General features: G+C 40.7%; 1 protein-coding gene across 1 annotated transcript; it reads right to left on the bottom strand.

Moving 5' to 3' along the window:
- Positions 1-5,157: 5,157 nt before the first annotated feature.
- Positions 5,158-11,665, bottom strand: LOC124047868 (barH-like 1 homeobox protein). The gene is made up of 3 exons (XM_046368193.1): positions 10,384-11,665; positions 7,900-8,125; positions 5,158-6,730 (listed from the first exon to the last, which is right to left on the bottom strand). Exons 1-3 carry the CDS (start codon positions 10,835-10,837, stop codon positions 6,439-6,441), a joined length of 972 nt encoding a protein of 323 aa, XP_046224149.1. The 5' UTR covers positions 10,838-11,665; the 3' UTR covers positions 5,158-6,438.
- Between the last annotated feature and the right edge of the window lie 1,478 nt (positions 11,666-13,143).

Genomic DNA, 13,143 nt, shown 5'->3' with positions numbered 1-13,143 from the left:
TATGAGCGGCTGCCAGACTTCACACAGAAGGGTGTTAAAAATACATGCATACCACACCTCATGACTTATTGATGCTTCTCTCCTCCCTGTATGTTTATGAGGTGAGAGGCCTCCCCCGTTGTCCTGTACATTGACCCAGGGGTCCACCGGTGTGTCTGAGACACTGCCTATTCCTTATTTTTTGTTCACTTTAAATGAGACCATAACATGTGGACACCTCCATATATGCATGCTGACCACAGGGATCACATAAATAGTCATGCTACCTTGGAAGAGGAGCTCCTCCATTGTCTAGGAGCTGCATTTATCATCACTGGGAATCATATTTAAGTAGTCATGTTTGGGTAGAAACTGACATAATATGGTGCATCAATGTTACCACTCTTACTGTTGAAGACAAAGACAAAGACAAAGATAGGAACACAAAGACACAGTTTCAGAATTGAGCAGATATTTAGGGAATTTCACCTTCATCCGGTTTAGGTATTCTTTGCTCAGGCCAGATGGTAACTATAGGTAGTTAGGTACTTAGCTTTGCTAATGGTACCAGGTCTGTAGTGCCTGAGTAAATTGGGAGGCAGCAGAATGCCCCCATCCAGCAGGAGGCGCTGTAGTGTGATGTGGAGACTGGAGGACACTGAGGGTATTTGAGGCTGCTGTCCCTCACTCTACTGCAGGCCTCTGTTGTGGTCATGGTCAATCCTGTGTGAGATGTTGTTATTGCTCAGGGGTGTATTATCTCAGAGGCACTTCCCTGGTCAGGTAGAGGGGGGGTCAGGTGAGGGGTGGACATTTACTTGAGAGGCTGCTTAGGGACTTCTGCAATAGACAGGCGCTCATGCCGACCCTAACACCACAATTTATTGATTAGATAATCTCTGTGTCATCTGATGGCGGTGTGGCTTACACTGCCTCCCTGCTGGGGGTACATGGCAGTAATCACTGACTGGGGGTAGTGGTGGGGGACGGGGGGGCTTTCCTTGAACATAAGGGACTACCTCTTCATGTTAGTCCTGCTTTGATTCCACTTTCCGTCTCTCTCTTCTTTTCTATTCTCCTCCAGCCAGTGGTGGACGGGACCAAAAATCAGCCCTACATTTCTAACACTTCGGCCCATTTCTTTCCTCAAGGCCCCCACACCAGCTCAATTCTTTCCTCAAAGCCCACACACGGGCCATTTCTTTCCTTGAGGTCCCTATTATTAGTCAGATATTGATCAGTTTGCGCAAAAACATGTTAGACAGGCCCACTTGGCTAAAAATGGGCCATTTTCCCGAAATGCCAGATGGCCAGTCCGCCCCTGCCTCCAGCTCTGAGAGGGAAGCAGAAAGCTCAAGCTTTCATTATTTGATGAGATTGGGATGTCAATGCCTGCGCCCCTGACCCAAGTTTGTAGTTCTCCCCATTTTATTGGGGAAATGATTAGCGTGGTTATCTCCCCTCCACACTGTAAAGCTTTCCTTCCTCCTCTCTTCTCCCCACCTCATACCTTCAGGCTAGGAGAAGATTTGCTGTACAGGACATTGCCATGGGAAAGACTTGACTTAGTGATTTCCCCTTCCCTCCTTCCCTCTCTGTAGTTTCTTCATGATATTTCAATCTTCTATCCTAAATGTTTCTGTAGCACTGTGTTAGAATCCATATTCACATTTGTTTTCTTTCTTGTCCCCTTTCCCACCCTACCGAATGAGATGGTAGCGTAAAGTGTGGAGTTCTTGACTTTGTTTCTGTGTGACAGAATGGAGGGCATATGATTGGGTGAGAGAGCCAGGGTTGGGATCTGATTTTCCTTGGTTCACAGAGATCATCCAACCACCCCCATGGAGTGATAACCCAGCTGGATGCACCTATCCTAGTTTCCACCCCTAACCCGCCATACTGAGTGGATATATTCACCTTTACAATTCATCCACAGCTTAGTTGTAAATATTCAATAGTAGGCGATGTGATAGTATCATTCAATTTTACTGTTAGTCTGTCTTTTTAATCAACTATTAATGACCACTGCTTACTTACGTTCTTTATCTCAGTTATTATGGGTCTATGGGTATAGTGGGAATGTCTCATTCACAGCAACAGTGCAGCCCTTCATGGCCTACATTTGAGCCGGATTTGGTCCAATCAATTTTGCATTTATTAATTCCGTTTTCTAACAAGTATGGGAAACATCACTTGTTTTTTTAAAGGTTGTGGACATTAAGTTATAATAAGAAGTTATAATGATTCACTTTTAAAGAAATGTATCACAAAACAGTTATTCATTTGAAATTCAATTGGATATGTACTTGCTAAATGGAAGAAATAGCCTTTTTTTTAGAACTGTGCATGAGGAAAGCAAAATATGCAATTGTGTATCATTTTTGCATTTAAGTATTTTTCCATCCTCCGAGGCTACCCGGGATTCAAAAAACGGGTTAAATAACCTTGCCTTAATAACGTTGCGTTAGTTTAGAAGGATGTAGTAGCCCAATCTCGGTCTATAATAAGGAATGAAAAGGCACTGATAAACAAATCTAGGAGAAAAGACTATCGCCCACTCTACAACGCAAATTGCGCTTTGATTGAATCTTAATTTCATTTGAAGGTTGTTTTGTTTAGTTTTTATTCGGACTCAATGAGCTTTATCAGAGTCACTGATCATCTGAGTCTAAGCCTCCCCGTGTTGTGTTTTTGTTTGTCGGGAGCTCAACGAGACTCTATCCGCACTTCATTAACCCTGAGTGGGGGACAATCCGCGGTAAGAGCCGAGGGATTTGCCCGTATCCTTTCACATGCAAAAATATCCGCGTCATCCATCAAGACAGGGAGCTTTGCCTGAAATCAGCTGCGCACTTCGCAAGAATAACCCTTTTCATAAATGTTGATGGGGTTATCTTTATTTGAATCGGTCACGGATCCTTATGATTTTTTGGCAAGTTGGGAATTTGTTGAGGGGGGGTTTCCTCTCCCTTTTTCCCAAGTCCTAACCACATTCAGTGCGATGTAGCAAGACCTAGAATATTTCTAATAATAAATATAATAATATATGCCATTTAGCAGACGCTTTTATCCAAAGCGACTTACAGTCATGTGTGCATACATTCTACGTATGGGTGGTCCCGGGGATCGAACCCACTACCCTGGCGTTACAAGCGCCATGCTCTACCAACTGAGCAATATATATGTGTCAATTAGTTAAAGTTAGACTAATGGGCCTATTTTATGAAGAGATAGGCTGATGGTCAATGGGAGAAGGGATAACATGTGCCATGCGAGCGGTGCAGCGGGGGCTGAATATTACACCCATTATCGACCTTAAATTTAAAGCCATTAAAGTCTTTTGTCTAATCGTTAATATCCCATTCGCCAACTCTGTCAGACTGAACTACCCAGCCGTCCTTTATGGTCTGATATTTTGGTTGGTTTAAAGTTTAAAGTCATACTCCTATTAGGAGTGAGGTTGGGGTGGCGGGTGGGGGGGCTGGTGGAGCAGGGCTCTGCGGTGCCGCTGACCAGATGTCCCCTCGCTGATCCGGCCCACAGTCAGCATCGCCCGGTCACCAGCTGTTGGAGCTGTTTGGCAAAGAGCACAGCACCAACACTCCAAGAAAGAGGCATGGAAACAATCCATTTCCAAATGGGATCATTTAAGGCACTTAAACAATTGCACTAGCCTCGCATTAATATTTCATCTGCTTATTGTTTATGGAAAGGAATTAAATGGCATCCTTAATTCAGTTTGCCTACTGTCTACTGTACTAGCGTATTTGTAACATGTAGGCTATCCCCTAGCTGAATAAATGGACTGCTTTTGCCCATGATCATCTCTCGATGCAATTGCTCAAATCTGTAGCAGACTATTTCATTATTTTTTATTTGGTATCGACCTATGTTAGGTTTAACCGAGACTACTTTTGAAGCATGGCTATTGTTTGTGTATACATGTGTGTGTGTGTGTGTGTGTGTGTGTGTGTGTGTGTGTGTGTGTGTGTGTGTGTGTGTGTGTGTGTGTGTGTGTGTGTGTGTGTGTGTGTGTGTGTGTGTGTGCGTGCGCGTGTGCGCGTGTGCGCGTGTGTGCGAGCGTGCATATATTTAATTGTCTGTGTTGTGTATTTTATTATATACACACTCCCATCAATGTATATTTTTGACAGAACAATTAGCCTATCCTATTTATTTATAACACATATATACCAAAACACATTTCTAGTCATAACTTATTAGATGGGCCAAAGTTTTAGATATCAAGGCAGAATTTACCAGCCAGCCTACATTTCCCAAATTGAACTCTCACCACTCCAAATCTTTGGATAAATATCTAGGCATTTTTTAAAGGTTAAGGCGGTGAATGTTCCATGCTCTGACGGTGACATTCTTATGAACTTTTTCAGGTTTGACAAATTAAATTCACGATACTAACCAAATAATGAGGGGGTTTGAGGGAAGTGTTTGACAGACATGTTCAAAATGATTCAAACATGGTGCTTCTAATAGAATTCTACAAACCTTAATTAGATGTTATCAGGCATACTTGCCTGATTTATCACAGGTTTACACATTGGCTCTCCTTTGTCGCAACATAACATGTTTTGTTGTTTAATTATCAAATATGCCAAATCATTATTTTTGTTTGTAATGATTTTGTATGGCATTAAACTATACATCAGAAATGCTACTCTATGTGTGACTAATGATCAATGTCATTCATTCATTAATTGATAAGTTGAAAAGTGAGCATTTGACACGAGCAATGATTGCATGCAGTACCATTTTGTAATTTCTTCTTTAGAGAATAGGACGCCCATTAACAAACCTTGAATAACCCAACTTTCCTCGGATGTAGGCCTATTCATTGCATCTTGCAACGGAAACCGTTTACCGTTTAAGAAACAAACGGAAGCAAACGGAACGAAACGTGGACGGACCTATACCTTCATGTGTCCAATAGAAACTCTCCTTTTCATTGAAAAACAATTTCAGTTTGGAGTCAACGTGTTGTTTTTTTGCAACAGAGGAAACGTTTGCAACAGATTAGGCAGTATTGAATACACCCACAGGTTGTTGTTGATGATGATGATGATGATGATGAACAGCCTACTTGTATTCCATTTGCAAAAATAAATAGTGGCCCTGTATTTGTCTAACATGGATTTGGAAAGATATGGCTGAGTCACGTTATTACATGAAATACCTTTATTTGCACATATATAAAAGTAATTATTTTTTACTTCAAATCCCCCTCTATAGCTCCGACTTAAGCTGTTTGAACAGTTTGACAAAAAGTTATTTCAGCTAATGGGGGCGAGGAACGAAAAACGATCCAGAAATACGAGAACCACTCCACAAATTAATATCTGCAATATACATTTTCACCAAAGAGAGTAACAAGGTTTCCACGGTTTGATACGAAATAACATAAGTCATCCACAACGTCTGCTTAAATACACCTAGCAAATCAACAGGCGAAAGACCCAAATTGGCAACCGACTCAGTCTTCAGTCGTTATCTGTTTAGCAAAAGTGAAGGGTTTGCAAAGGTACATTGCTACTTGATAAATTGATTTACTCTTACTCTGACTCCAAATTGAATACAATTGGGCAAAATTTAAAGTAAAAACCTAAAAACATTATCATTAGAGATTTTAAAATACATTTCGTTACAATTTGGCATTGTATGTTGTTTCTCTCATGGACCTTCATTATTCCCATTCAGATTATCACTGAAATTATAGAAAATAAGCCTTTAGCTCTGGCTAATCTATAGTTTTTTTTCTACTGGATCACTGTCATCTGAAGGAAATAAAAATGGATGAATAAAAAATATTTTCAAATCAAGAAGTATTCGTATTTACATGTCTATAGCCTATGTCTGGTGATTATTATTTTCATCGTTTGAAAAAAAGTGAATGAAACGCAACTCGTCTTTGTAAAGAGAAATAGAACGAAATTATAGTCGTTATGAAATGCCTTTGGATCATCCAATTAGCTATTCAACATAACTTGGAATGCTATTTCAGTTTCCAGACCAATGCATTGGTTTGTTATGCGTGTTTTTTTTTTAAATAATTGTATCCTGACAACTTAGCATAATAATAATAATGATGTTAATAATAATATCTTTATGATTCTGAGTAAAAGTGCCATTGTCATAAGCCTTGGTGCCAGCAACGATTATATCAGTCAAACTATCGTGCCCTTTCTGATGTAGCCCACACTGAAGGTATGGTAAACAAAAATATAAATATATAAGTTAAATGCATAGAGAAAAATAAATAAATAAATTATTAAAGAACTTCAGCATGGTAAAAACCTGTCCACTTTAGATAGTTCGAGATTCAGTCATGAAGTTCATTGTTTAATACCATGACGTCTTTTGTCACCGTTTTAAATAGTTATTTTTCTCTCTCTCTCACATAGAGTCCTAGTCTGCCAGGTAGGGCATGTATCCGGAGCGACCGGCTCACCGCTGCTGTGTTGGCCGGGGAAGCACACCGGAGAGAGGGGGGAGAGGGGGTGGTTCACTACCCCCCTGCAGACCATGCAGAAGAATCCGCGGAACGAGAGGTCGTTGCAGAGCCGGAGGGGGCGCTGAGGGGCCTCTGTACAGGTAGAGCGCCGCCCCCGGGTCCAGGTTGGACATCAGGCTTTGAGGGTAGAAATAGGGCGAGGGAAACATTCTCTGAAGGGCTGAGTAATTTCCAGCCTCCGCTAACAGTTCCAGTCCAACTGCCGTCTGCCTCTTCCACTTTGTTCTATTCGGACAAGAAATAGTGGATATTAGTAATTGAAACTTTGATCATAAAAATATAAACAAGTTTGAAAAGTGCAGTCGGAATTTTTTTAATCATATGACTCTGAAGTTTAGAATTCAATCATATTTGAACTGAGTAAAAAATGCAGTTTGGAAAAAAAAACGTCAAAATGCATGGACAAATAACATAGGCTGCATGGTTCAATTTAAAGGAAATTAGTTTTTTCTTAATGGATTTAGGCCTGCTTTGTAATAACAAGCCTTACCAACACGTGGTGTTTTAAGTGCAAAGTTGAGGGTCAGTTCAGAGTCAGTTGGAAACATCTGTAGCCTACGCAATATTATAGCATACATTCACTTTCGGTTGGGATCGTATTGGTTTCATCGTGTGGTCTGAAATGAGTCTAATTCTTCTATGTTTCCAAGAAAGATCTAGTTGTACTCAGTTACGCACTTCCGTTATTCTGATAAATCAGTCCTCTCCACTTGTATTCAAGCGAGGGTTAATATGTCAGATTGTCAATTGAAAGCACTCCTCAATCAGGTAAATTATTCATAATTATAATAATTGAGTAAATATAGTAGTGTGGCTGAATTATTGATATGGCATAGGCCTACATGCAACGATATATTATTCATGCACCAAAGTGTTGTTTTTATACCTATTTATTAATATCGTTTTGCTGTCTGAATGTCATCATAGATTCATTTGAAAACCATTTGATTTTTTTTCTCTCAAAAATTGCTTAAAACAATCTAGTCTCTAATCTAGTAGAAGGCTATTTGTCAGTATTTGAATCACATTGTTCAAAGGTTTCACGCAGTGCCAAATTGCCAATATTTTATGATGTTTTTATTTTTGTATTTCTGTTCTATTTTCTCCTTAATTCTTAAGTAATTGATGCAGGGTGTGCACGTTTTGAGAAAGACATTGGAGCTCATATGTGACCAATGAGTTTGTCTGACTGACATGAGAAAACCATTTTGTCTGGAGGTGAAGAGCGTTTAACCCTAATATCCTAATGATACAGGCGCGCGCACACTACCATTGTTGGTCTTACTAGGCTCACTGCATTCTACCATTAGGCACTATCAAAATACTTCTCGTCATTTTAAATGGTTATAATTTGTGTAATTACACTAAAGGCAACCAAGCGTCGCAGTCCTTACCTCCTGTTCTGGTACCAGGTTTTGACTTGTGTGTCTGTGAGGTTGAGGGAAGCGGCCAGTTCCATCCGGTCTTGCACGCTCAGGTACTTCTGCCGTTCGAAGCTGCGTTCGAGCTGGGCCAGCTGGTGGTCAGTGAAGGCTGTTCGCGCCTTCCTGGGTTTCTTCATCCGAACATGATGCGGACTGTCCCTACTGCTCGAGATCTCTCGGTCTCCTTCCTCTTTCACTGCAAACACAAGAATAGGATAAATATGTAAAACTCAAATTTACAACAATATCTCAAATGTTCATAAAGCCTATAAAGTGACGGGCAGAGCCTAATCTAAAAGGAATATAGTCCTCGGTTGTAGACTATATGCCCATTTATGAAAGGGATTTGGATTTCGTTTAAATGTTACATTTACAAACGGATTTAAGCCTATTTCAAAGTTTCAGTTTTTCATACAACTTCATATCCTTGTTTGGGTGTTGTGTTGGAGGACTTTAGGCCACTCTCCATTTGATTAAGATTGTGCCTAGTTTTTATGAAGATGTAGCCTAGACCTATTTACAAATTAATATGTTTTGTATATTAGCACATTGTTTTTGCAATTGGATGTGTGTAACATTCCCCTTTGTTCTATTGCTGTCGTGTTGGGGTTAGAACTGTAGTATACATTTCTCTGTTTATTCTCCCCCGTTCCCTCCAAAAAGAGGAGACGCGACGTGAGCGCTCTTGCTAGTTGAATAGTTGAGTCGTCTCTCAAGAAGCACAATAATCCGGCTAATTGAGCCACAAGGGAAGGGCGCCTTTCAACCGCGACCGGAGAAACTTCACAGGGCCGCGGATGAGAGCGAAATAAAGAGCCGGCCGGCCTTGCGCGTTACAAATCTGATTAGCACTGGGACAAATTACATCAAATCCCCGAAATATTAGAAGGCGGATTCGCTGAAATCAAAGCAGTGTACTAGTCCCTACAAGGGCTTTGGAGCTGAATTGACTGCGTTGATATGAAGATGTGTTACACACACACACACACACACACACACACACACACACACACACACACACACACACACACACACACACACACACACACACACACACACACACACACACACACACACACACGCACACGCGCACGCGCACACACACACGCACACGCACACGCACACGCGCACGCACACGCGCACACGCACACACACAGTATCCAAAGTATATTGATGTCGTTCATGTTCATTTTCCTTTTTAAAATCTGAACTGAAGTCAGGACTTTTGTAAAACCCTTGCTATAATGGATTGATGAAATAACAATGTTCACTAGTAGGCTATAAATAACATGTCAATGACATGATTTACATGAATAAAAACTCGAATGAATATTAATATTAATATTACAATACATACCGAATAATTAGGCCTATCCTCATTACACAGTTTTGTGTTACTGTAAGATGGCATTTTCTTTTTATCAATAAAAGGGGGTAGATATATTTAGTGTTTTTGTTATATAAGTTAATCAAGTCAATATTAGGCCTATTATATTGTTATTTTATTTTTCTACGCAGATTTCTATTGACTATATCCTGCCAGCAGGAATTGTCCTCGCCTATAACCAACGGTTGACTCATTTGTATCCAGGCGCTGCTTCATTAAACTGTCAATGGAGATGACATGTCTGTTATGGCTGACATGATTGGAAACAGACAGACCCTTGATGGCATTTATCTGGAGGCAACCCCGTCATCTTTTCCCATGCAGCTCTTCTCTTGCCTCCCTGACATCAACAGATGCTTTCAAGACGTCTGCTAATGCAAGCAAGTGCGTCTGAAAGGAAAAACGGTTTGACACCTAATGTTTATCCCCCAAATCATTGGAGAATATCAACAGTGTGGATTCCATAATTTAAGAAAAGAATAGACTCGTGTCCTCCTTTTCAATAATCCGTTATAGGCCTAGTGTAACTATAGACACTTTTTAAAAGAGCTTTAGAATTCAAAATAATATGGTTGATCAACTTTCACCATATGCTAGCATTTCTTATATATATATATATATATATATATACATTTTATTTGAGGGGGGTTGGGGGGTTAATTAATCTCTTACTGAGTTTACTGGGATAATGTAAAAGTGTATAATTTGATATTAGATTAGATACATTTTATAGGGGGATTCCTTTTGAACAAAGATTCTAGCCTAGGCTGTATCCTACTTCCAGTAGCCTATTTGCCTTCCGAGGCTAATCACAATTTACAACCATAGCCTAATTAACCGAGCACTACATCTTCAGAAACACTTTGAAACATGGACAGGTGTTGTAACACGTTCAATTATGATAAGAAAACATTGAGTTTGAATGAATTATATAGAAAATCAACTGCATAAAGCTCACACAAATACAACGGATATAAAACAGTAGGACTGCAACAATTCCATTAGAAATAATGTGACAAAGTGTAATTGATTTCTAAACATTAAGGTTGTTTGCATCACTATTTTACCTTTGTATTCGCTGTCTGACGATGAGTTGCTATGGATTTTGTCCATGAAGTCATCTGCGAGCTTGGAGGCAAGTCGCCCCGTTTCTTGAGTTGGCTGGCCATTACTGGAGTATGGGGCGCAGGCGGCTAGCGGTTTGCAGTCAGCTAGAATATCTCTGATCAGAAAGGATGAGGTGACGGTCCGCGGCTGTGACCCGGCGGAGATCTGTCCGTGTTGGAGATGGGGCGGCAACCCGATAGCATGACCTTGCCTCTGCAATGCCTCATCCACACACTCCCTCCTCGGCGACGGGGGAGACGAGCAGCCGCTCTCTAGGTCAGACCTCGGGCTGAACTCCAGCGGTGACCGGCACTCTCCCACCAAACTGTCCCCTTTCGACATGACCGGACTTCCAGGTCTGTGGGAAAGTAAAGAGTCGATCCCAAAGCTGGACCCGTTGGTGGATGCCTCCATTGTTTACCAGCACAGCTTAAGTTCTTCGAGGCCTCAACTCAAACTATCATTTGTATTCGAGGCAAGCAAGTTCAGATGATTGCTGAGATGAGACTTTGCCTGAATTTATCCAGCAGGAAAATCCAAAAATGATTCGGAAATCACATATATTCAACCAAGATGTTTTCTTCTCTTCTTAATTTATTATTATACTTGTCAAAATAGCAACATCTCCGGGTTCTCGGAGTTATATAAGAGTAGGCTACACAATCGACTCTGCATCCAACTATTGTGTCCTAAATACAACACTATTCGTGAAATCGATGCAGCTAGGCTCTGTTGGCGAGTTTGTCCATATGTTTTCTTTTTTAGAAAATGAAAACTCGCCGATACGACTTCTAAATTATTGATCAACTTATTTCAAATATTGACAAAAAACTGCAATGATTCGAGGCAGTGAAGCAGCGTTAGTTAGTGCAAGTTAAATAGGCAAGCGATTCAGCACCACCTTTCAGCACCACGGACAGAGACAGCAGCGAGTATTGCAAGTGGAATTCAAGACCTGCAAATGACGCAGAGCGAGGACACAATTGCTGAAATTGTCATCACTTAAAAAGTAGTTCGCTGGTGTGACCCGTGTGGTGCTCGATTGTAGAGGAAGGTAGAGATATTCTACACCAACAGAAAGATGCAACAAGAGACTCGAAACGGGTGGGCTGTGGCAGTCGAGAAGATACGCACGGTAAAACAGTGGTAACGCGGGTTAAATAGACACAACTGGGATAATGTGAAGGAAATCTCAAAAAATGGAACTTGAGGAAAACTCAGGAGCTAGGTTTTTAAGGACGCCCCGTCCACGTGAGTCCCTAGTGACAAGTCTTCATTGGTTGAGGGGGCTTTTTGGGTGTTGACGGGTTTGCGGAGAGGAAGGTAGACCCCCCCACACACACTCACTCACCCCCTCCTCCTCGCCCCATCTCTTTGATTAAAAGAGACACTGAATTCATCAGGAGACTCAGATCCAACTGTTTACAGGCAATTTTCACACTGTTTGCTTTCATTACATCATTGATGAGGCTTATAATGGGGTTATTATGTGGAGCTGGTCGGTCTTTTCTCTCGTCTCTTTACGCGCGTGTTCAGTCAAAACTGTACAGGCTTTTTTTACATTATCGGCATTTTCCCACATTTTGCATTTCTTGGCAAGTTTCAGAATTTAGTTGAATTGTCTTTCCATTTATGTTCACGTTGTTAAATAAATATTATAAAGCTTTTATTGACGTTAGTTGGCACAGATCTGATGTTATATGCTGTTGCATTGGGTATATTTTTCTGGTTCAAAATATATACCTAAAGGAATTATATATTATTATTATTATAAATGTTGTTATTGTGTTACTGTTATGAGGAATGCATATAATGTATTTTTTCCCCCACAAACTTAATGTACTCTACATTCATTTCTAATGAATTGAGGACCCATCCAGTGATATTTTCTTGAATTTCAACCTGTAAACTCAACGTTTCAAAAATCATTCTAACACAAATTACATTTGTATTTTCTCGGAAAAATGTGTTGTTTTTGCTCTATGCATCGAGAGCAAGTGCATTTCATACATGCATAATTCGGCCTCAAAATCCTACTCCACACACTTTTCTGGGAGTGTACAAAGCACCAGCATCGAATAGTCAACGTTTAGCTCATACTACGTATCTAATAGTAATACAATGCTAATGAGGGATAATAGTCCGAACAGCATGCGCTGAAAGGATGGCGTGAGCAAACTTTAACGTGCATGAAATACCATTGTCTTCATTTTCGCTTCTATTTCCAAAACAGTTAGCCCCACATGACTCCCCGACAGGCCCTAATAATCGAACCCCCCATGTGACCACCAGATTGGAGGCGCGCGTCGGTCTCAGACACCGGCAGGTTAGTGAATCCGCTCCCCGCTCCCATGGGGTCCTATCGCGGCTGCAAGCTGTCACATTGAGGCGGGGACAGAGATGGGAAAGAGTAGCCTTCACACCCATCCTGACGTTGCCTTTCTTAACAATTGACTTGGGCTCCGGAGGTGGGTTATGGAGATTGCTTTCGAACAACTCCCTTTCCTTGCCATATTTTCGAAAATAAAATGAATGGCCTATATATTTTTGTTTGTCTATCCTTTTCACAAATCAAATCTGGCATGTTTACAAATATGAATGTGGTTTCTAATCTTCAGATTGACAACTACATGGCTAATATATAAAGTAGCCTACATAAAATAGTTACAATAGTATGAAAAATAATTCAAGTGGAAATGCATTGCTGCTCCAAATGGGAT

This window comes from Oncorhynchus gorbuscha, linkage group LG11 (genome assembly GCF_021184085.1).
Source record: "Oncorhynchus gorbuscha isolate QuinsamMale2020 ecotype Even-year linkage group LG11, OgorEven_v1.0, whole genome shotgun sequence".
Taxonomy (NCBI): domain Eukaryota; kingdom Metazoa; phylum Chordata; class Actinopteri; order Salmoniformes; family Salmonidae; genus Oncorhynchus; species Oncorhynchus gorbuscha.
Note: the sequence above shows the minus strand (reverse complement) of the source record. Positions and strands in the feature narration are given on the sequence as shown.